This window comes from Planococcus citri, chromosome 2 (assembly GCF_950023065.1).
Source record: "Planococcus citri chromosome 2, ihPlaCitr1.1, whole genome shotgun sequence".
NCBI lineage: Eukaryota > Metazoa > Arthropoda > Insecta > Hemiptera > Pseudococcidae > Planococcus > Planococcus citri.
The window spans coordinates 64,127,422-64,150,615 of record NC_088678.1 but is presented as its reverse complement, the minus strand read 5'-3'; the positions used below and the strand labels follow the sequence as shown (position 1 = coordinate 64,150,615).

Sequence of the window (23,194 nt, the reverse complement as noted above, 5' to 3'; positions counted from 1 at the left end):
CTGACCAAGTCTCCACAAATCATAGGTGCTTGGTAAGTGGAAATTTTCACCTTTTTCCATCATTCACAAAATGCTGTACTCAACTCATACGGCCATTTTGATATTTCTTGAAAATCACTGACCAAGTCTCCACAAATCATAGGTGCTTGGTAAGTGGAAATTTTCACCTTTTTCCATCATTCACAAAATGCCGTACTCAACTCATACGGCCATTTTGATATTTCTTGAAAATCACTGACCAAGTCTCCACAAATCATAGGTGCTTGGTAAGTGGAAATTTTCACCTTTTTCCATCATTCACAAAATGCCGTACTCAACTCATACGGCCATTTTGATATTTCTTGAAAATCACTGACCAAGTCTCCACAAATCATAGGTGCTTGGTAAGTGGAAATTTTCACCTTTTTCCATCATTCACAAAATGCCGTACTCAACTCATACGGCCATTTTGAGATTTCTTGAAAAAGTTGAAAATCACTGACCATGTCTCCACAAATCATAGGTTCTTGGTAAGTGGAAATTTTCACCTTTTTCCATCATTCACAAAATGCCGTACTCAACTCATACGGCCATTTTGATATTTCTTGAAAAAGTTGAAAATCACTGACCAAGTCTCCACAAATCATAGGTTCTTGGTAAGTGGGAATTTTCACCTTTTTCCATCATTCACAAAATGCCGTACTCAACTCATACGGCCACTTTGATATTTCTTGAAAATCACTGACCAAGTCTCCACAAATCATAGGTGCTTGGTAAGTGGAAATTTTCACCTTTTTCCATCATTCACAAAATGCCATACTCAACTCATACGGCCATTTTGATATTTCTTGAAAATCACTGACCAAGTCTCCACAAATCATAGGTGCTTGGTATGTGGAAATTTTCACCTTTTTCCATCATTCACAAAATGCCGTACTCAACTCATGCGGCCATTTTGATATTTCTTGAAAATCACTGACCAAGTCTCCACAAATCATAGGTGCTTGGTAAGTGGGAATTTTTAGCTTTTTCCATCATTCACAAAATGCCGTACTCAACTTATACTGCCATTTTGATATTTCTTGAAAATCACTGACCAAGTCTCCACAAATCATAGGTGCTTGGTAAGTGGGAATTTTCACCTTTTTCTATCATTCACAAAATGCCGTACTCAACTCATACGGCCATTTTGATATTTCTTGAAAATCACTGACCAAGTCTCCACAAATCATAGGTTCTTGGTAAGTGGGAATTTTCACCTTTTTCCATCATTCACAAAATGCCGTACTCAACCTATACGGCCATTTTGATATTTCTGGAAAATCACTGACCAAGTCTCCACAAATCATAGGTGCTTGGTAAGTGGGAATTTTCACCTTTTTCTATCATTCACAAAATGCCGTACTCAACTCATACGGCCATTTTGATATTTCTTGAAAATCACTGACCAAGTCTCCACAAATCATAGGTGCTTGGTAAGTGGGAATTTTTAGCTTTTTCCATCATTCACAAAATGCCGTACTCAACTTATACGGCCATTTTTATATTTCTTGAAAATCACTGACCAAGTCTCCACAAATCATAGGTGCTTGGTAAGTGGAAATTTTCACCTTTTTCCATCATTCACAAAATGCCGTACTCAACTCATATGGCCATTTTGATATTTCTTGAAAAAGTTGAAAATCACTGACCATGTCTCCACAAATCATAGGTGCTTGGTAAGTGGAAATTTTCACCTTTTTCCATCATTCACAAAATGCTGTACTCAACTCATACGGCCATTTTGATATTTCTTGAAAATCACTGACCAAGTCTCCACAAATCATAGGTGCTTGGTAAGTGGGAATTTTCACCTTTTTCCATCATTCACAAAATGATGTACTCAACTCATACGGCCATTTTGATATTTCTTGAAAATCACTGACCAAGTCTCCACAAATCATAGGTGCTTGGTAAGTGGAAATTTTCACCTTTTTCCATCATTCACAAAATGCCGTACTCAACTTATACAGCCATTTTGATATTTTATGAAAATCACTGACCAAGTCTCCACAAATCATAGGTGCTTGGTAAGTGGAAATTTTCACCTTTTTCCATCATTCACAAAATGCCGTACTCAACTCATACGGCCATTTTGATATTTCTTGAAAATCACTGACCAAGTCTCCACAAATCATAGGTGCTTGGTAAGTGGGAATTTTTAGCTTTTTCCATCATTCACAAAATGCTGTACTCAACTCATACGGCCATTTTGATATTTCTTGAAAATCACTGACCAAGTCTCCACAAATCATAGGTGCTTGGTAAGTGGAAATTTTCACCTTTTTCCATCATTCACAAAATGCCGTACTCAACTCATAGGGCCATTTTGATATTTCTTGAAAATCACTGACCAAGTCTCCACAAATCATAGGTGCTTGGTAAGTGGTAATTTTCACCTTTTTCCATCATTCACAAAATGCTGTACTCAACTCATACGGCCATTTTGATATTTCTTGAAAATCACTGACCAAGTCTCCACAAATCATAGGTGCTTGGTAAGTGGAAATTTTCACCTTTTTCCATCATTCACAAAATGCCGTACTCAACTCATAGGGCCATTTTGATATTTCTTGAAAATCACTGACCAAGTCTCCACAAATCATAGGTGCTTGGTAAGTGGTAATTTTCACCTTTTTCCATCATTCACAAAATGCTGTACTCAACTCATACGGCCATTTTGATATTTCTTGAAAATCACTGAACAAGTCTCCACAAATCATAGGTGCTTGGTAAGTGGAAATTTTCACCTTTTTCCATCATTCACAAAATGCCGTACTCAACTCATACGGCCATTTCGATATTTCTTGAAAAAGTTGAAAATCACTGACCAAGTCTCCACAAATCATAGGTGCTTGGTAAGTGGGAATTTTCACCTTTTTCCATCATTCACAAAATGCCGTACTCAACTCATACGGCCATTTTGATATTTCTTGAAAATCACTGACCAAGTCTCCACAAATCATAGGTGCTTGGTAAGTGGAAATTTTCACCTTTTTCCATCATTCACAAAATGCTGTACTCAACTCATACGGCCATTTTGATATTTCTTGAAAATCACTGACCAAGTCTCCACAAATCATAGGTGCTTGGTAAGTGGTAATTTTCACCTTTTTCCATCATTCACAAAATGCCGTACTCAGCTCATACGGCCATTTTGATATTTCTTGAAAAAGTTGAAAATCACTGACCATGTCTCCACAAATCATAGGTTCTTGGTAAGTGGAAATTTTCACCTTTTTCCATCATTCACAAAATGCCGTACTCAACTCATACGGCCATTTTGATATTTCTTGAAAAAGTTGAAAATCACTGACCAAGTCTCCACAAATCATAGGTGCTTGGTAAGTGGAAATTTTCACCTTTTTCCATCATTCACAAAATGCTGTACTCAACTCATACGGCCATTTTGATATTTCTTGAAAATCACTGACCAAGTCTCCACAAATCATAGGTGCTTGGTAAGTGGGAATTTTCACCTTTTTCCATCATTCACAAAATGCCGTACTCAACTCATACGGCCATTTTGATATTTCTTGAAAATCACTGACCAAGTCTCCACAAATCATAGGTGCTTGGTAAGTGGAAATTTTCACCTTTTTCCATCATTCACAAAATGCCGTACTCAACTTATACAGCCATTTTGATATTTTATGAAAATCACTGACCAAGTCTCCACAAATCATAGGTGCTTGGTAAGTGGAAATTTTCACCTTTTTCCATCATTCACAAAATGCCGTACTCAACTCATACGGCCATTTTGATATTTCTTGAAAATCACTGACCAAGTCTCCACAAATCATAGGTGCTTGGTAAGTGGGAATTTTTAGCTTTTTCCATCATTCACAAAATGCTGTACTCAACTCATACGGCCATTTTGATATTTCTTGAAAATCACTGACCAAGTCTCCACAAATCATAGGTGCTTGGTAAGTGGAAATTTTCACCTTTTTCCATCATTCACAAAATGCCGTACTCAACTCATACGGCCATTTTGATATTTCTTGAAAATCACTGACCAAGTCTCCACAAATCATAGGTGCTTGGTAAGTGGAAATTTTCACCTTTTTCCATCATTCACAAAATGCTGTACTCAACTCATACGGCCATTTTGATATTTCTTGAAAATCACTGACCAAGTCTCCACAAATCATAGGTTCTTGGTAAGTGGGAATTTTCACCTTTTTCCATCATTCACAAAATGCCGTACTCAACCTATACGGCCATTTTGATATTTCTGGAAAATCACTGACCAAGTCTCCACAAATCATAGGTGCTTGGTAAGTGGAAATTTTCACCTTTTTCCATCATTCACAAAATGCTGTACTCAACTCATACTGCCATTTTGATATTTCTTGAAAATCACTGACCAAGTCTCCACAAATCATAGGTGCTTGGTAAGTGGTAATTTTCACCTTTTTCCATCATTCACAAAATGCCGTACTCAACTCATACGGCCATTTTGAGATTTCTTGAAAAAGTTGAAAATCACTGACCATGTCTCCACAAATCATAGGTTCTTGGTAAGTGGAAATTTTCACCTTTTTCCATCATTCACAAAATGCCGTACTCAACTCATACGGCCATTTTGATATTTCTTGAAAAAGTTGAAAATCACTGACCAAGTCTCCACAAATCATAGGTTCTTGGTAAGTGGGAATTTTCACCTTTTTCCATCATTCACAAAATGCCGTACTCAACTCATACGGCCACTTTGATATTTCTTGAAAATCACTGACCAAGTCTCCACAAATCATAGGTGCTTGGTAAGTGGAAATTTTCACCTTTTTCCATCATTCACAAAATGCCGTACTCAACTCATACGGCCATTTTGATATTTCTTGAAAATCACTGACCAAGTCTCCACAAATCATAGGTGCTTGGTATGTGGAAATTTTCACCTTTTTCCATCATTCACAAAATGCCGTACTCAACTTATACGGCCATTTTGATATTTCTTGAAAATCACTGACCAAGTCTCCACAAATCATAGGTGCTTGTAAGTGGAAATTTTCACCTTTTTCCATCATTCACAAAATGCCGTACTCAACTCATACGGCCATTTTGATATTTCTTGAAAATCACTGACCAAGTCTCCACAAATCATAGGTGCTTGGTAAGTGGGAATTTTCACCTTTTTCCATCATTCACAAAATGCCGTACTCAACCCATACAGCCATTTTGATATTTCTTGAAAATCACTGACCAAGTCTCCACAAATCATAGGTGCTTGGTAAGTGGAAATTTTCACCTTTTTCCATCATTCACAAAATACCGTACTCAACTCATATGGCCATTTTGATATTTCTTGAAAATCACTGACCAAGTCTCCACAAATCATAGGTGCTTGGTATGTGGAAATTTTCACCTTTTTCCATCATTCACAAAATGCCGTACTCAACTTATACGGCCATTTTGATATTTCTTGAAAATCACTGACCAAGTCTCCACATATCATAGGTGCTTGGTAAGTGGAAATTTTCACCTTTTTCCATCATTCACAAAATGCCGTACTCAACTCATACAGCCATTTTGATATTTCTTGAAAATCACTGACCAAGTCTCCACAAATCATAGGTGCTTGGTAAGTGGGAATTTTCACCTTTTTCCATCATTCACAAAATGCCGTACTCAACTCATACGGCCATTTTGATATTTCTTGAAAATCACTGACCAAGTCTCCACAAATCATAGGTGCTTGGTAAGTGGGAATTTTCACCTTTTTCTATCATTCACAAAATGCCGTACTCAACTCATACGGCCATTTTGATATTTCTTGAAAATCACTGACCAAGTCTCCACAAATCATAGGTGCTTGGTAAGTGGGAATTTTTAGCTTTTTCCATCATTCACAAAATGCCGTACTCAACTTATACGGCCATTTTGATATTTCTTGAAAATCACTGACCAAGTCTCCACAAATCATAGGTGCTTGGTAAGTGGGAATTTTCACCTTTTTCCATCATTCACAAAATGCTGTACTCAACTCATACGGCCATTTTGATATTTCTTGAAAATCACTGACCAAGTCTCCACAAATCATAGGTGCTTGGTAAGTGGAAATTTTCACCTTTTTCCATCATTCACAAAATGCCGTACTCAACTCATACGGCCATTTTGATATTTCTTGAAAATCACTGACCAAGTCTCCACAAATCATAGGTGCTTGGTAAGTGGAAATTTTCACCTTTTTCCATCATTCACAAAATGCCGTACTCAACTTATACGGCCATTTTTATATTTCTTGAAAATCACTGACCAAGTCTCCACAAATCATAGGTGCTTGGTAAGTGGAAATTTTCACCTTTTTCCATCATTCACAAAATGCCGTACTCAACTCATACGGCCATTTTGATATTTCTTGAAAAAGTTGAAAATCACTGACCAAGTCTCCACAAATCATAGGTTCTTGGTAAGTGGGAATTTTCACCTTTTTCCATCATTCACAAAATGCCGTACTCAACCTATACGGCCATTTTGATATTTCTGGAAAATCACTGACCAAGTCTCCACAAATCATAGGTGCTTGGTAAGTGGAAATTTTCACCTTTTTCCATCATTCACAAAATGCTGTACTCAACTCATACGGCCATTTTGATATTTCTTGAAAATCACTGACCAAGTCTCCACAAATCATAGGTGCTTGTAAGTGGAAATTTTCACCTTTTTCCATCATTCACAAAATGCCGTACTCAACTCATACGGCCATTTTGATATTTCTTGAAAATCACTGACCAAGTCTCCACAAATCATAGGTGCTTGGTAAGTGGAAATTTTCACCTTTTTCCATCATTCACAAAATGCCGTTCTCAACTCATACGGCCATTTTGATATTTCTTGAAAATCACTGACCAAGTCTCCACAAATCATAGGTGCTTGGTAAGTGGGAATTTTCACCTTTTTCCATCATTCACAAAATGCCATACTCAACTCATACGGCCATTTTGATTTTCTTGAAAATCACTGACCAAGTCTCCATGAATCTTTAGGAGCTTGATAAGTGGGAATTTTCACCTTTTTCCATCATTCACAAAATGCCGTACTCAACTCATACGGCCATTTTGATATTTCTTGAAAATCACTGACCAAGTCTCCACAAATCATAGGTGCTTGGTAAGTGGGAATTTTCACCTTTTTCCATCATTCACAAAATGCCGTACTCAACTCATACAGCCATTTTGATATTTCTTGAAAATCACTGACCAAGTCTCCACAAATCATAGGTGCTTGGTAAGTGGAAATTTTCACCTTTTTCCATCATTCACAAAATACCGTACTCAACTCATATGGCCATTTAGATATTTCTTGAAAATCACTGACCAAGTCTCCACAAATCATAGGTGCTTGGTATGTGGAAATTTTCACCTTTTTCCATCATTCACAAAATGCTGTACTCAACTCATACGGCCATTTTGATATTTCTTGAAAATCACTGACCAAGTCTCCACATATCATAGGTGCTTGGTAAGTGGAAATTTTCACCTTTTTCCATCATTCACAAAATGCCGTACTCAACTCATACGGCCATTTTGATATTTCTTGAAAATCACTGACCAAGTCTCCACAAATCATAGGTGCTTGGTAAGTGGGAATTTTCACCTTTTTCCATCATTCACAAAATGCCGTACTCAACTCATACGGCCATTTTGATATTTCTTGAAAATCACTGACCAAGTCTCCACAAATCATAGGTGCTTGGTAAGTGGGAATTTTCACCTTTTTCTATCATTCACAAAATGCCGTACTCAACTCATACGGCCATTTTGATATTTCTTGAAAATCACTGACCAAGTCTCCACAAATCATAGGTGCTTGGTAAGTGGGAATTTTTAGCTTTTTCCATCATTCACAAAATGCCGTACTCAACTTATACGGCCATTTTGATATTTCTTGAAAATCACTGACCAAGTCTCCACAAATCATAGGTGCTTGGTAAGTGGGAATTTTCACCTTTTTCCATCATTCACAAAATGCTGTACTCAACTCATACGGCCATTTTGATATTTCTTGAAAATCACTGACCAAGTCTCCACAAATCATAGGTGCTTGGTAAGTGGAAATTTTCACCTTTTTCCATCATTCACAAAATGCCGTACTCAACTCATATGGCCATTTTGATATTTCTTGAAAATCACTGACCAAGTCTCCACAAATCATAGGTGCTTGGTAAGTGGAAATTTTCACCTTTTTCCATCATTCACAAAATGCCGTACTCAACTTATACGGCCATTTTTATATTTCTTGAAAATCACTGACCAAGTCTCCACAAATCATAGGTGCTTGGTAAGTGGAAATTTTCACCTTTTTCCATCATTCACAAAATGCCGTACTCAACTCATACGGCCATTTTGATATTTCTTGAAAAAGTTGAAAATCACTGACCAAGTCTCCACAAATCATTGGTTCTTGGTTAGTGGGAATTTTCACCTTTTTCCATCATTCACAAAATGCCGTACTCAACCTATACGGCCATTTTGATATTTCTGGAAAATCACTGACCAAGTCTCCACAAATCATAGGTGCTTGGTAAGTGGAAATTTTCACCTTTTTCCATCATTCACAAAATGCTGTACTCAACTCATACGGCCATTTTGATATTTCTTGAAAATCACTGACCAAGTCTCCACAAATCATAGGTGCTTGGTAAGTGGTAATTTTCACCTTTTTCCATCATTCACAAAATGCCGTACTCAACTCATATGGCCATTTTGAGATTTCTTGAAAAAGTTGAAAATCACTGACCATGTCTCCACAAATCATAGGTTCTTGGTAAGTGGAAATTTTCACCTTTTTCCATCATTCACAAAATGCCGTACTCAACTCATACGGCCATTTTGATATTTCTTGAAAAAGTTGAAAATCACTGACCAAGTCTCCACAAATCATAGGTTCTTGGTAAGTGGGAATTTTCACCTTTTTCCATCATTCACAAAATGCCGTACTCAACTCATACGGCCACTTTGATATTTCTTGAAAATCACTGACCAAGTCTCCACAAATCATAGGTGCTTGGTAAGTGGAAATTTTCACCTTTTACCATCATTCACAAAATGCCGTACTCAACTCATACGGCCATTTTGATATTTCTTGAAAATCACTGACCAAGTCTCCACAAATCATAGGTGCTTGGTATGTGGAAATTTTCACCTTTTTCCATCATTCACAAAATGCCGTACTCAACTCATGCGGCCATTTTGATATTTCTTGAAAATCACTGACCAAGTCTCCACAAATCATAGGTGCTTGGTAAGTGGGAATTTTTAGCTTTTTCCATCATTCACAAAATGCCGTACTCAACTTATACTGCCATTTTGATATTTCTTGAAAATCACTGACCAAGTCTCCACAAATCATAGGTGCTTGGTAAGTGGGAATTTTCACCTTTTTCTATCATTCACAAAATGCCGTACTCAACTCATACGGCCATTTTGATATTTCTTGAAAATCACTGACCAAGTCTCCACAAATCATAGGTGCTTGGTAAGTGGGAATTTTTAGCTTTTTCCATCATTCACAAAATGCCGTACTCAACTTATACGGCCATTTTTATATTTCTTGAAAATCACTGACCAAGTCTCCACAAATCATAGGTGCTTGTAAGTGGAAATTTTCACCTTTTTCCATCATTCACAAAATGCCTTACAGTAGTATTCGGGTCACTATAGCACAGTTCCGAGCAAAAGAGTCATTTTGCCCGTCCTTCGTTCAAAAGGTTCAAAGTGAATCACTTGGTGAACGACTTTGAAGTGAATCACTTCGCGAACGACTTTGCGAGTGTATGTGCAAAATGACTCACCGGAACAGCCCGAGCCGAGCCTGATGTTTCCCATGTTGGGAAGTTGGTGTGCTCGGGCCTGTGTGCTAAAGCGCCCGTGTAGGTGAACTGAGCTCTGTGTTTTTAACCTAACCTAACTGAGGTGAGTTTAGGATGTGAATTCTAACCTAACTTAATGCTAATTTTTTGTGTTTTGTGTTTTATAATTTTTTTGGTTCTTAATCTAACTACAACTAAACTAAAACTAAACTTAATGCTAAATTTTTTTTGGGTTTTGTGTTTTATATTTTTTTTTGGATTTTCTAAAATTTAAAACTCACCGTGCCATCTTACTCCTCATCTCAAAGTAAAGCCGTCGATCAAAATACGGAGTCTTCAACCGTAGTTTTTCAATAAGTGCATTGGGTAATGGAAGCAATGTAAGCTTATCCACATCCTTGCATATTACCTTCATTATTATTTTTCGATTGCACAACTCTTCCAAAGAATAAGGTTGAAAAGTTTTCTGACTAATCAACTTACAATTATCACACCAGTGCCAACTCCACTCTTCATAAAAAGTAAGGTTCTGATGTATGCCATTTCTATCCATAGCATCAGGATGCTGAGGTGTGTTCTCCATAGCCGCCATTTTAATAATGAGGCTACACACACCATACTCCTATATTTATACAAAAATTGGAACCTGCGCGCGCAACTTCTTAAAACTAAACTACAACTAAACTTAATGCTAAACTTAATGCTAAATTTTTTTGTGTTTTGTATTTTATATTTTTTTTTGGATTTTTTTGTTATTAAAAATAAAAATAAAAATTGGTTACTTACCTTCTGGTTCAAAATTCAAAACGATACGTCGGCCTTGTAGACCGGTGTATACGAGTTTTAAATTTTCCATTTCATTCCACTTTTGTAGATCTTTATCCCTCGCGAATAACACTTGGTATCGTTCGGGCAAGTGGAGATAATGCTCTTCTGTTTCGACCACAACAGAACTACCGAGCTTTGTCTTGCATCGGAAGAACTGTATTACGGTAAAAACTGTCCCAGCTGGGAAATCTTTGAAGCTAGCAAAAGCTTTCGTATTATTAATAGCATTGAAATTCGCCAATAAATCGCTAGTAGTAGTAGTTTTCGTAATAAAAGCGTCCATTGTCAATAATGATTTTCTGAGTAAATCGGGGTAGTATTTATACCTTTTTGATCCGTCGACGTCGACGAACCGAATATCATTCATCATGAAGAATTTTTAGAAACACTTTTGCATATAACATGTTCATATCATTTATCGTTTTGAAGTTTGTCAATATTACTTTCCCGTTTCTGAACAAGGTAAGTTTTGTATTTTTAGTTTTATTTCCTTCATGTAGATGTATACCGGTAAAAATTTCTGGTTCATAAATTACACTCTTGAAGTTATCATAGTAGAACTTTTCAAAATTAGGCTTAAAGCCCATGTCATTACTTCCAACGATGTTAGCGATTGCGTAAGTTTTGATTCTCACAGGGAAACCAAGCCTCTGAATTTTTCGTGCAAACTTACGAGTAGCAATTCGAGCTGAGGCTTCATCTTTTGTACCTAAACAAACTATCTTTCCCGATGTAAAAATGTTTGCTGTAGCCTGCGGGTTTCTCAGCTTCATAGTAAGACCGGGAAACTTCTCAGGTTCGTATACATGATTATATGAATTCCGAGCAATGTATTCTAAATCAAGCATGCAGTCCAAGTCTGCAGAGGCGACAATATTTTGCACTTTTGGTTTTGTCAATGTGAATGTTCTAAAATTTTGAAACTCTACTACATAACCGATTTTACCAAAGAATTCTGCTATGTATTTCAACGCTATAATTGCGTCAACTTCGTCTGCAACATTTGTGCACATGACTTTACCGGTATGGTAAATAAAAAGTTTACAACTGGGTACATCAATTTCTGTAGCAACACAATCAATGTACTGAATTGCCGGGTGTATGAGTAAAATCCTACTCATAACATAGTTCAAGTTCAACGCCGTATTCAAGTCGACCTTCGCGTAAAGATGCTCCATTGTAAATGAAGTGATCTATCAAGAGGTACCTGTATTTATAGCCGAATCGAATTTCTTTTTATATTTACACGTGTCATGCTCAACATCGATAACCAGGAAACCGTAAGCTTCACTCCAACAGTTATTACACATTCCGCGAAATTTTTCAAAAGTCACATCAGTAACGTACTCGGTGAAAATCTGGCGTAAATTAACCAAATCTTGACGGAATAAAATAACGTAATTGAAGTTTTCACGTATACCGGTTTTCTTGGGAATTTTTGTGTACGCTTGACTAAGGTAGAAACAAGAGATATTACGATGTCGACCTCTCAGGAAAAAATTAGCAACTTTATCCTGCTTTTCAGTCAACACGTCATCGAAAATCACAACCGAATCCATTTCTAAATCTTCAGGCTCAGGTAATGTTTCGATTTGTAGTTCCTGAATACGGATCATTTGCTTTTTACTTTTCCTACCTTGATTATGCGTACTTATCAGTTCTTTCAATGTACCATACTTTTCTTGGTAGCTAGTCTTCGAGCATAAGTACAAATTCTTGAACGGTCTCATGTGAACAAGTATTGTTAAAAGTAAATTCGATTTTCCAGCTCCACTAGGTCCAAACATACCACACCGTATCACGTCAGGAAACATTTCTACACGGCGTCGTTTTTTCTTTACACTGTTATCAAAATTTATCACTGCAATACTATTTTTCAGTTTTCGTCTATTCATTTCTTACAGTTAAATCCAACATCAATTTCCTACTGGACTAGTATTTATAGATTTTTCAACAGTATCCATAAGGAACCGTATCGTAATCTGCACATATTAGTCGTTTGTCAAATCCAAAGCGTAATCTCTTAGGTTGTTCCTTGTTCACTAATGCCTTCGTATTCTTGTCACGAAGAATATTAATGTCTTTGGTTTCAACCTCTAAGATTTCGCCATCGATTAACTGTTCCATCGACTTACCACTGATGAGCTGTGCGTTCTTGTAGCTTAACGTGAAGCCTTTCGCTTTAACGCACTGTTTACCCTTGCTCGTCGTGTAGTAGTAAGTCTTAGGTCCAGTGGTCACAAATTTGGTAATGTAAGCTCCTTTGAGCTCGTCAGTCCATTCGCCCAATAAATCTCCAGTTGCAACGGTATTTCTACCATCGTCAACGTAGATTATCGAGTCGGTGTCACAATACAGTACTGCCTCATTTAGTTGGTGTAAGAGGCTATAAAGTCGTAATCGGGCATTCGCTGTTGTAAAGGCTGCTATGAAAACGTTGGTATTGAAGTTATCCTCCACGTACACATCCTTGTATTTATAGTTCACCTGGACCATCTCTTCAGAAACGTAATTTACATTAACGTTCATGAATCGATCATCCAGTAGAATACTATAAAACTCGCAAGGATCTGTAATGAATTTGGTCACTCCTTGGTTGTTGCGTTGACCGAACTTTCCCCAGAGAGAGTTCAAACAAAGTTTGGCTACTGCTCTTTTACCTGGATTGAAAGCTACTTGGTCAGCATCCAACTCAATACCTTGCGTGTTCTTAATTGCCTCGGCGTAAGCTTCATCAGTTGGATAACTGTGTTCGCTAGCTTCGAGTTTGAGTTTCAGAAAATCTTTTATGTAACCCTTCCATAAGGCGTTACTCTTTTCGAAATGCCAAACTTCGTAAACTTCCAAAACTTTGTATCCAACCTCAACAGCTTTTTCCACTTCATTGGTTGTCCACGTCCCGGTAAATTCTCGTTCCTCATCTGTATGAGTGCACAGACGTTGATTGTCTTTCGCACACTTTAAACACAGAGGGAACAATAACTTTTCATTTTTCGCCATCTTTACTCTCACCGGAAGTGTAGGTATGTACAAATCCTTAGGAGCTAAGACCTTGCATTTAATGAAACCGTACCAACCCGGATTGTAACTAGGTGGATTGAAGATTTTCTCAGGATGGCCTACAGGATAATCATCATAATACATTACTGTCGGATACAAAGAACAGACATCAACATATTTGATTTTCTCTCCGTTACCATCGGCTGTTTTCTTCAGTTTAAACGCCTCAGTACGTCCACCAAAGAAAGCTTCTCTCGGGTTCAACGGATCAATAATGCGGTCTTCGAGTCTAGATCGGTTTTGTCGGTATTCACGTGTTTTCAGCCATTCACATTCCCACATCTCAACAACAGTGTATCCAGCTTGTTCTAGATTTTCAGTTCTAGCCATGGTCTTCTGGTACAGGTCCGCCATGCATTCGTTTTTCACCGTGTTCATGGTGTCATCGTGGAAGCAATTGGGACAACCGTGCCAGAAGCATCCGTGGAACTGGTACACTGTGTTGGTCGTGGAATCATAGCCATCAACCTTACCTCCACAAATTCTGACTTCCCCTCCATTGGTAGCGTGTGCAATGTCACCATTATTCAGAGATTCCAACCACGCAATCGATACCTTCGAGTACTGATCTTTCAACTGTTTAGTTACAACAGATATGGTATCTTCTTGCAGGTATTTACTCCGGTAAATGGCCATACACACGCCGGCAATGGTGATGTAACAGAACGGGTCAATGTTCGCAATTTTCAGGAATTCGTCCCTCAACTTCAGGCAGCCTCGTCGTAAGATATCCACATCAGAGTTGCAATATTCGAGAAGCTCCTTCTTCATATCGAAGATGTAGTCTTCTGCGCATTTTTGCTGGTACCATTCAATGAATTTCTCGCGAGGTCCGTCTTTGCCGCCTTTCATGTTGTTGGGACAATAATCCATCATTGGAGGCATTTTACCAACGTAATTTTCATTCGCTTTTGTATTGAACAAGTGAGGAAAGTAACCCTTCTTCAACTCGTCCAATCCAAAAGTTTCAGGGAAGGCTGCCAATGCGGATGGTACGAAATTGTGACTGTCAATAATGCGTAAATTCAGTGATTTCTTAATTCTCATTTCCATTATCTTACCGCCGGAATAAATTGTGTCTGGTTGAATGGTATTTTTCACACAATACTGCATAATGAAGTGGCTGTCATAACCACGGGCGTAATGTGCAATTGCGGTATAGTCCTTGTGTCGTTTGTGTATAAGCCAAGCACAAAACTCATCATTTGTATCAAACTGGTGTACTTTTCCATTAAAATCATGGACTACTATCAAGTTAGCCTCATGTACACCAGTTTCTTGGCGAGCTTCGTAATTTTTTTATTACTTCTGCTTGACGACGGATCACAATTACCACAACCACGCTTGCATTTACCACCCTTGGCTGCCTGCTTCTTCATGTAGCACTTGTGTGTTTCCATTTTCACAACTTTCTGGCAGTTTTGACATTTGGAATAACCACAACAGTGAGCTCCTGTCTCAGCACGTTTAACCAGTACACCACAACTGACACACTTATACCATATTTTACATACGGTCTCTTGATGTTTCTTTAAGCAGTCTTTGTTTTTACAATATCTGCTACATTTAAAGCATTTTGTGTATTCGATGGTGTCAGCTGCATGCTTTGGTTCATTACACAATAGACAGAGAGCCACACCCTTACAATTGTGTTCACCTTTTGTTTGATAACCTTTCAGACAACGATCGCAATAGTAAACACTTCCGAGGAATGCTGTCATGCTATTTATCGTATCGAAATGTTCACCTTGTTTGTAGAGGAAAATTTCAACATCCTTTTTATCACCACGATACACCACTGAGTTGGCCATGTCAGCGTTGATTATAGTGATCTGGATGTCAAGCAAATCCTCCACCTTTTTAAAATCTTCCAAGGTGAATCCATCCGCATTATACGAATCTAACTTACCGCACAACTCTTCTGCTAAGTCTTTCTGTATAGGGCGACCCATACGTACTTGCCTAACATCAGAGAAGTTCAGCACATGGTCGAAAATCTCATTTTTATGGTAGGTAAGTCCTACTATTATCGCTCGAGGTCCGCATAGGTTATCGTTATTCCAAATCACGTTTATACACCTCTTGGTGTGCAGGTCTTCTTTCAGGTTAAGTATAGGTTTCCTGCGAGCACCTCGCGGTAATGCTACCGTGCTCACCTGGAAAACACACTTCATAAGATCAACTGTTTCATCGGAAGTTGCTATTTGTAAAAGCTTTTCCTTCAACGATTCAACGTGATCTCTTGTTTCATAGCCGGTAGGAAAGTATCGAGCAGTGGTGAAGTCGGGATTTGTCACTCCCAAATCAATCAAATCACCTTCCCTAAAGTTCGATCGCTTCTTGGCGTACTCAAACATTTCTTCCAGGGATTTGGTGATTATGTCGACTATGGGTAACTTATCCACATTCTTCTTCAACGTGATGGAATAGTTCCGCCGTTGCCAGTTGAACTTCTTCACAACACGTACGTTACTCTCGACGATATTTATGTATTTCAACTCAGTGGTAGAACCACCGCCAACATAAACATTTTCGTTGGGATTATCGTCATCGTCATCATCGTCGCTACTGGAACTACCATCATCTGAGCTTCCATCGCTGGAGCTATCAGAGCTAGCGTTCCCAGAGCTATCGTCATCATCGGAACTGTCAGAATCATCGTCCGAATCATCGTCAGTGCTCTCATCATCCTCCGAGCTATCTTCAGATTCATCGTCCGAATCATCCGAACTGTCATTATCGGCATTGTTGGAGCCTTCATCTGCGTTATCGTTCGGTTCATTGGAGCTAGCATCCAAATCTTCCTCACGTTCAGCAGGAACAGCTTCTTTGTCTCTAATCGGGTTGTCAAGTTCGGGTGTGTCAAATATCGAGAATACACGTTTTGGCACAATTTCCGGAGTGTCGAAAATTGAGTGTATACGTATCGGTGGAGTATCGAAGATAGAGCGTACATTACTACGACTGGGTACAGGAGTATTTAGTACAGGCTCAACTTCAACTCTGTTGTCTTCAATCGGGTTGTCAACTTCGGTATTTACCTCGTCAGGAGGATTTGTGTCCATATCGGGAGTGTTCGAGTAAACACTTGAGTAACCGCTAGTATTGATGTCATAATCCAGATCATCGTTACCACCTTCATTGCAATGTGAGAGTTCAGCTGTTGGAGCGGCGCCTGCTACACAACTACCGTCCTCATCATCATTGCTCTGAACCATGGTATCCAACGGTTTCGGTCGAGTCGGTTTCCGCATCACCATACTATGGGCAGGATCTATCTCAATAGTCGCTGTTATTCCAAGAGTAGGGAATTGGATGTCATATTTCTGCGGATTGGACGGTGGATGAAACTTGTCGAAAACTGGAACTGGTCTTTCGTATATCGCTTTTTTCTTGAGAGCTAAATCGGTGGGGTTAGTTTTTACAGAGGGCTCGATATACTTTTTCAGCACATTAATTAAATCTTGTTTGTTTAGTCGACCATAACGTTTCAGATTCAATTCACGCGCAAAAGCGTGTAATTCTTTCACCGTACATTTTTGCAAATTTACAGTGGCCAAATTCACACGCTTTTCATTCAAACCAATTCCAGGCACTTCGACCTGAGCAACAGCTACTGGTTTCTCCTTGTCCAACCCTTTCGGTGTCTGTGTCGGTTCATCCAGACCTATATCGTCTACAAGTTGCTGCAAAACATCTCGTTGACAATCAGATACTTCAGACAGATTCAGATCATCGATACCCTCAAGCAGTTTTTGTTGCAAAACATGCTGTTGAGAATCTTCAGAGTCATCAGACAACCAGAGATCATCTAGCAGTAACGCAATGTTAACTGGTTTTCGTACTGGCTCGGGTTTGGGTTTGGGTTCGGGTTTGGGTTCGGGTTTGGGTTCGGGTTCGGGTTTGGGTTTGGGTTCGGGTTTGGGTTCGGGTTCGGGTTTGGGTTTGGACTCGGGTTCAGGCTTTGGCTCGGGTTTGGATTCGGGCTCTTCTACAATTATAGGTAAACCGTACATTTTCAAAGAATGTAAATATTCTTTTAATTGTACACTTATAGGATGCATTTTACCTGGGATCCTGAAGTTTTCCTGTGGTTCTTCATCTTCTTCGATAATCTTCTGAATTTTCTTCTTCAGTTCTTCTTTGTTGTCTCCAAGGAAGTGGTTAATAATTCTTCGGTGTTCTTCCGGATCCTGGGTGGCTAACATCTGGTTCATAAATTCTTCGTCGTCATCTTCTTGCTTTGGTCTGTCTTCAATTGGTTCCAAGCTGGGTAGAGTTGCTGTCATTTCTGCAATGATTTCTTCAACGGTGGGATCTGAAACAGAAGGAGTATTTATAGATTTTGGTTTTGTCAACTTACGTGGTCCGTTGATTTCGTTGGTAAAGATGAAGCTGTCTTCTTCGTCGTTGTCCTCGATTTGGTGCACCGGAGGTTTATCTGAAACAAAAGAAACAAAATTCGCTTCTGCTGGCGCTTTGGCGAGATTAGTAATATCAAAATCATCTTCGTCATCAGTGAAACTATAATCTACAAGCTTAATAATATTGGAGGCTTTTTTATTTTTTATACTTTTTTTGGTCCCTACCTTAATACTATTGGAGGCTTTTTTATTTTTTATACTTTTTTTGGTCCCTACGTTATCGTTACTTAAAACTACATTATCTAAACTATTTATATAACTAGCAAGTCCTGGTTGTTTCCAACCATTTCTTGTTTTCTTATTAAATAAAGTAAAGCTAAATGGGAAAATATCCCCTAATTTTATTGATTTTATACTTTTTTTGGGCCCTACATCTAAACTAAACTTATTCTCTAAAGCTAAAATTAATTGCTGCTTATTCATCTTATAATAAAACCTGATACCTTTCTGCTTAGCCATAGCTTTCAGTTCTGGTACCTTGTATTGCTGATACGAAATACTTGGCACTGGAACTGGAGCTGCAGCAGCTTCGGGAACAGGGGTAGTATCTAACTTATCAAATAAGCTATCACTAAATGGAAATACATTCCCGATTACATGAGTAATTAGTAAACTAATCAACTCATGTTTTCGCATTGCACAACGAAAACGAAGTCCGCTCTTCTTCGCTTCGTTGCGCATTTGTTGTACAGTAAAACCCTCGAAAGGGTTCACTGACAACGGATGTAAAGCTCCGAGAGCCGCCATAGAAACGCCTGTGGTCATATTGCCAATATCGCCAGAATGGTGCATGAAAACAGTATTGAACATTTGATCTTTACTGGACAGCATTATAGAGCGGATTGATTTTCCTGTCGAGGGCTACCTGTATTTATACCTTTTTGATCCGTCGATGTTGACAATGCTGCTCTCTCATTGGTCGATACGTCAACCAATCACAGAGCAGTATTTGGCACCTCTCAAAAGGGTAGGTAGGTAGGTTAGTAGGTAGGTAGATCGAATAACGTTATTATAACGTTATCATAACGTTATCATTTGGTTTCCGTTTCGTTATTTTGGCATTTTTGAAAAGCTGAGGTCATGCTGATTCCAAAAATACCCCCACTTGCTACTTTTCGAGCTTTTGTTGAGGTACCTCAAAAAGCACTCAATTACACCCTCTGTTTGAAAAAGAATCGTTTTGCACTTTACGTACTTACGAATCATTTTCGAAATTTCACCTTAAGGTTTCTTTTTTTACATACGTTTGTATATGTTTCATGAGCTCTTAAGATACCTTAAGGTGAATAAAATACTTGATTGCGGATTTAATTTTCTCTGATTGTTGGTAACAGTGGTGTTACAAGTAAAATTTTCAAGTTTTTTCATGTCTGGTACCCCTACCACGACGAAAGAACGCAATCTGATTGGTTGTTGTTTTTTTTTTTTTTCACCCTTCCATCACCTTACGTAAAATCACATAATCGAATCGCCATTGATGTGTGTTTCACTGTTTCTTTCAAATTGTATTGTAATATTTTATTGCATTTTATTTAATATTTGCGATTTTACTGCGTTTTAAAAAATGGGTAATATCTGGAGCAACTGTTTATCCGTTTGTAGGCAATATTGCTGTGGTTCTGATCCATCGAATGAAGAGTAAGTAATTTATTTTATTCACGTAACGTGTTTTCGCTTTTTCGGCCATGTGTTTTTTCATTTAATTAATTCTATTTGTTTGTTTTTTTTTTTTTACACTTACAGAATCGGCTTGATTGACGATCCATCTTCGTTTTCGACACCTCAATCTGCCTCAACATCAGCTGGAATTATGAGTCCTTTGTCGCTGTCAGCCTCCTTCGCCTCGCCTGTTTACATGCCGCCGACTCCGTCATTCTCCGGAGATGGAGACTCAGGTTACATAAGCCCAATCGTCGAGCATCCTACCATAAACAGACTATACATGCACGTATTATATATGCCCGAATTGCCCGAGGGCAACGTAAGCAACAAGGAAAATATCGCGCCAGTTTCGGCCAATCCGTCTGAACTTACAAACGCGTGAGTAGTTGATAAATAAATTCAATCATTCCTGTTTGTGAATTTGATTATTTAATGTATTTATTTATTTATTTTTTGATAGGGTAAGTTCAAACCGTCTCTCGCGCATACGTTATGATCGTGCAAAGAAAGAACGCGTTCAGAAAATCATACAGACGTATCTTAGATTCGATAACGAAGATAGCACGGATGAAGATGTTAACGAGAACGAGAAGTAAAATAATGTAATAATTATACCCTAAATACTTACTGTTCGATTGATATTAATAAATTGACAAAAACTCGTCGTCGTTGTACATTTATCTAACCATCAGCAATGTGATTTTATGTGAGTAAATATCTATCCAAAATCGATTCAAATGTGGTTCGAGTAAAACACACAACTCGCTTTTCAGCTGCCGAACTTCATATTCAAACCTTGTAAATTAAGTATCCAGCCCAACGATGTACTTTTAAATTCAGGTGTCGTTTTCCTTCGAAGGAGATGGAGATCGTTGTAGATGAATAAATTCGTTAAACAGATCGTGTATAACACACAACTCGATTTCTAGCTAACCAACTTCATATTCAAGCCTTCTGGAGCAAATTAAATAGCAGATCTCCTGAAAAATGCGTCGTCGGATCTACAATGCTGTTTTATTTCCAGACTATATGTATAAGTAACCTTATTGATCGAATCGTGTGTTTATACAGAAAAATTGTTGATTTTTATTTTGAGAAAAAAGCTGATCAGTTCGAGCATAACACACAACTCGATTTTTTTGCTGACCAACTTCATATTCATGCCTTCCAGAGTAAATTGTCGGTAGAAATTGAAAAATCACACTGGAGCCTCCTGAATAGCTGGATTCCGTAAAATTCGTCCTCATCGGTTAGATCATGAATAAATTTGTTAAACACTTCGAGTAAACAACTCGCTTTTCAGTTACCCAACGTCATATTTGCGTATTCCGAAGCAAATTGAAAATTCTGGAGAAATTGAAAGAAACAATCAAAAAGCAATGAATTTCTAAATACACAATATATTTTTATTTTGATTCGTCGTCAGTAGCTACGTCGAATGCTTTGTCAAGTCAAATGCGATATTTTCACTCAATCTGAAGCAAATAAACCAGAACAAAAAATCATTTTCGAAAAAGCCAAAGCTAAGTATCCGATAATATAAAGAAATACTAATCGTACTTACCCATTAACTCGTTCATCGTTTGTTATTCAGTACGAATCGTCGTCAGTAGCTACTGTTCTCAAATGCGTTTTTCATTCAGCCTGTAACTTCGGATTCTGTCATCGTATCTGAAAAAAGAAAAATACAAAACACAAAGAATCGATTTTCGAAAAAATACACAGTAGATTTATCATATTATTTTGAATAATCGTTTGCTTACCTAATTCGTGTCTGCTTATTCGCGAACCATCTGAAACGATCGCGAACACTCTGTAACAAAAATAAACAAACAGAGAGCATCAATTTTCAAAACATCTAAGCAAAATGATTTTTCATTTTTAAAAAAAGAAATACTACTTACTCCGTGATAATTATCGCTTGTTATTCAGCACGAATCGTCGTCAGTAGCTACTGTTCTCAAATGCGTTTTTCCACCTCCGTATTTCACTTTACCTGCAAAAAATAAAAAAACGAAAACACAAAGAACCAATTTTCGAGAGACCAAATTTGTGAATCTTATTGAAACAACTTCTTACCTAATTCGTATATGGTTATACAGCTATTCGCGAATGCACTTTTTTACCTTCGGATTCCAATCTTCATACCAAATTATCCAGCTCGAATCGTTCATCTACAGCTATTCTACACCTCCGGATTCCAATCATCGTACCTGAAAAAAGAAAATTCAAACACAAAGTATCCATTTTCGAAAACTACAGCTAAGCAAAATGAATCAAAAAAAAAAAACTACTAACCTGAAAGGATACTCTGATTCGTTTCATTCGTTGATAACTGTCTTGATGGATCTATGATGTACGCATTTGACCACTCTGCTCCTTCGTTTTCGATTCTCACGAATACCCTGAAACAATCAAAATTAATTATCTGAATATTTATATTCATTAATAATAATAATTTCTACTCGAATTGAAATCTTAAATCTACAGTCATTATCACTGTTTTGGTTTTGGTTTTGAAATTAGGCGCATTCACACTGATGCGCAACAAGTAAGGTACCATTTACACTGTCGTAGTGTCACAGAGCCGAAAATTCCAACTTCAACACCTGATTGCAAAAATTATCATTTTTTCATATTTTTTTCAAAATAAAAGTATTTTAATGTGCTGAAAATGTTTATTCTCATCTGATTGTGTGAATAAAATGTTTCCATGGTCCAAAAACTAATTTAAATCTACTTACCTGAGAATATAAACAGCACAACAATTGTGTGTACGTTTTGTCTGAAACCGTTAGTATACTGAATGTTCGTAAACCGTTCCTTGTAACGAAAATTACATTTTACGATTTTTTTGATGTAGTGGTAACATTTATCGTTAAAAACAAAATGGCTGTTGCTGCTGGTATTTCAATTACATGTTTTAATTTTTCTTACGCTGAATTTACGTACAATCGTGCAAATACGTTTTGTCGACGGATTTTTTTTGAAAAAAGTATAAATACTAGTACCGTTTATTTGATTTTCCTATATATTACAATGGCTTCTTACAAAGAAAAATTTGAAGAATTTATTGAGCGATCTGATTATTACGATTACCGACCACCGATGTCTGAGAATATTAATTTACCAGGCGGTGAGTTTCCTATAACCGTTTATAATGAAGATATTATTACTTTACCATGCGATAGTAAGCTTGTGATTACTGGTCAAATTACAGTAACTGAACCCGATAAAGATAATAAGTTGGTGGATGTGACTAGTATCGATACAAGTAAAATTGATTTTGATCTCAACGGTATTTTACATCGATTTGAGTTTATTGAATATAAAATCGGCGAGAATAAAGTTGATGATGTTAGAAAACCTGGTATTGCAGCAACCATGA

At 37.7% G+C, this 23,194-nt stretch overlaps 3 protein-coding genes across 3 annotated transcripts in view; 1 reads left to right on the top strand and 2 right to left on the bottom strand.

Moving 5' to 3' along the window:
- Window positions 1-11,027, bottom strand: part of LOC135834126 (putative serine protease K12H4.7) — a 144,277-nt gene extending 133,250 nt beyond the window's left edge. Inside the window, exon 1 of the mRNA XM_065347963.1 lies at window positions 10,619-11,027. Within this exon, the coding sequence (XP_065204035.1) occupies window positions 10,619-11,027 (409 nt within the window). The remainder of the gene's footprint in view (window positions 1-10,618) is intronic.
- Window positions 11,028-12,610: 1,583 nt separating this feature from the next.
- LOC135834125 (uncharacterized) lies at window positions 12,611-14,833 on the bottom strand. The gene has a single exon (XM_065347962.1). It carries the CDS (start codon window positions 14,831-14,833, stop codon window positions 12,611-12,613), a length of 2,223 nt encoding a protein of 740 aa, XP_065204034.1.
- Window positions 14,834-19,708: 4,875 nt separating this feature from the next.
- LOC135834124 (uncharacterized) lies at window positions 19,709-20,409 on the top strand. The gene is made up of 3 exons (XM_065347961.1): window positions 19,709-19,782; window positions 19,888-20,184; window positions 20,267-20,409. The coding sequence occupies exons 1-3, from the start codon at window positions 19,709-19,711 to the stop codon at window positions 20,400-20,402; spliced, it is 507 nt and encodes a 168-aa protein (XP_065204033.1). The 3' UTR covers window positions 20,403-20,409.
- Window positions 20,410-23,194: the final 2,785 nt, after the last annotated feature.

Excerpts from the sequence above, each read along its gene's own strand:
- LOC135834125 (XM_065347962.1), bottom strand. The coding sequence starts at position 14,833 with ATGCAGTATTGTGTGAAAAATACCATTCAACCAGACACAATTTATTCC.
- LOC135834124 (XM_065347961.1), top strand. The coding sequence starts at position 19,709 with ATGGGTAATATCTGGAGCAACTGTTTATCCGTTTGTAGGCAATATTGC. Across the intron at positions 19,783-19,887 it reads TCTGATCCATCGAATGAAGA|AATCGGCTTGATTGACGATC; the intron begins GTAAGTAATTTA and ends TTACACTTACAG. Across the intron at positions 20,185-20,266 it reads CCGTCTGAACTTACAAACGC|GGTAAGTTCAAACCGTCTCT; the intron begins GTGAGTAGTTGA and ends ATTTTTTGATAG.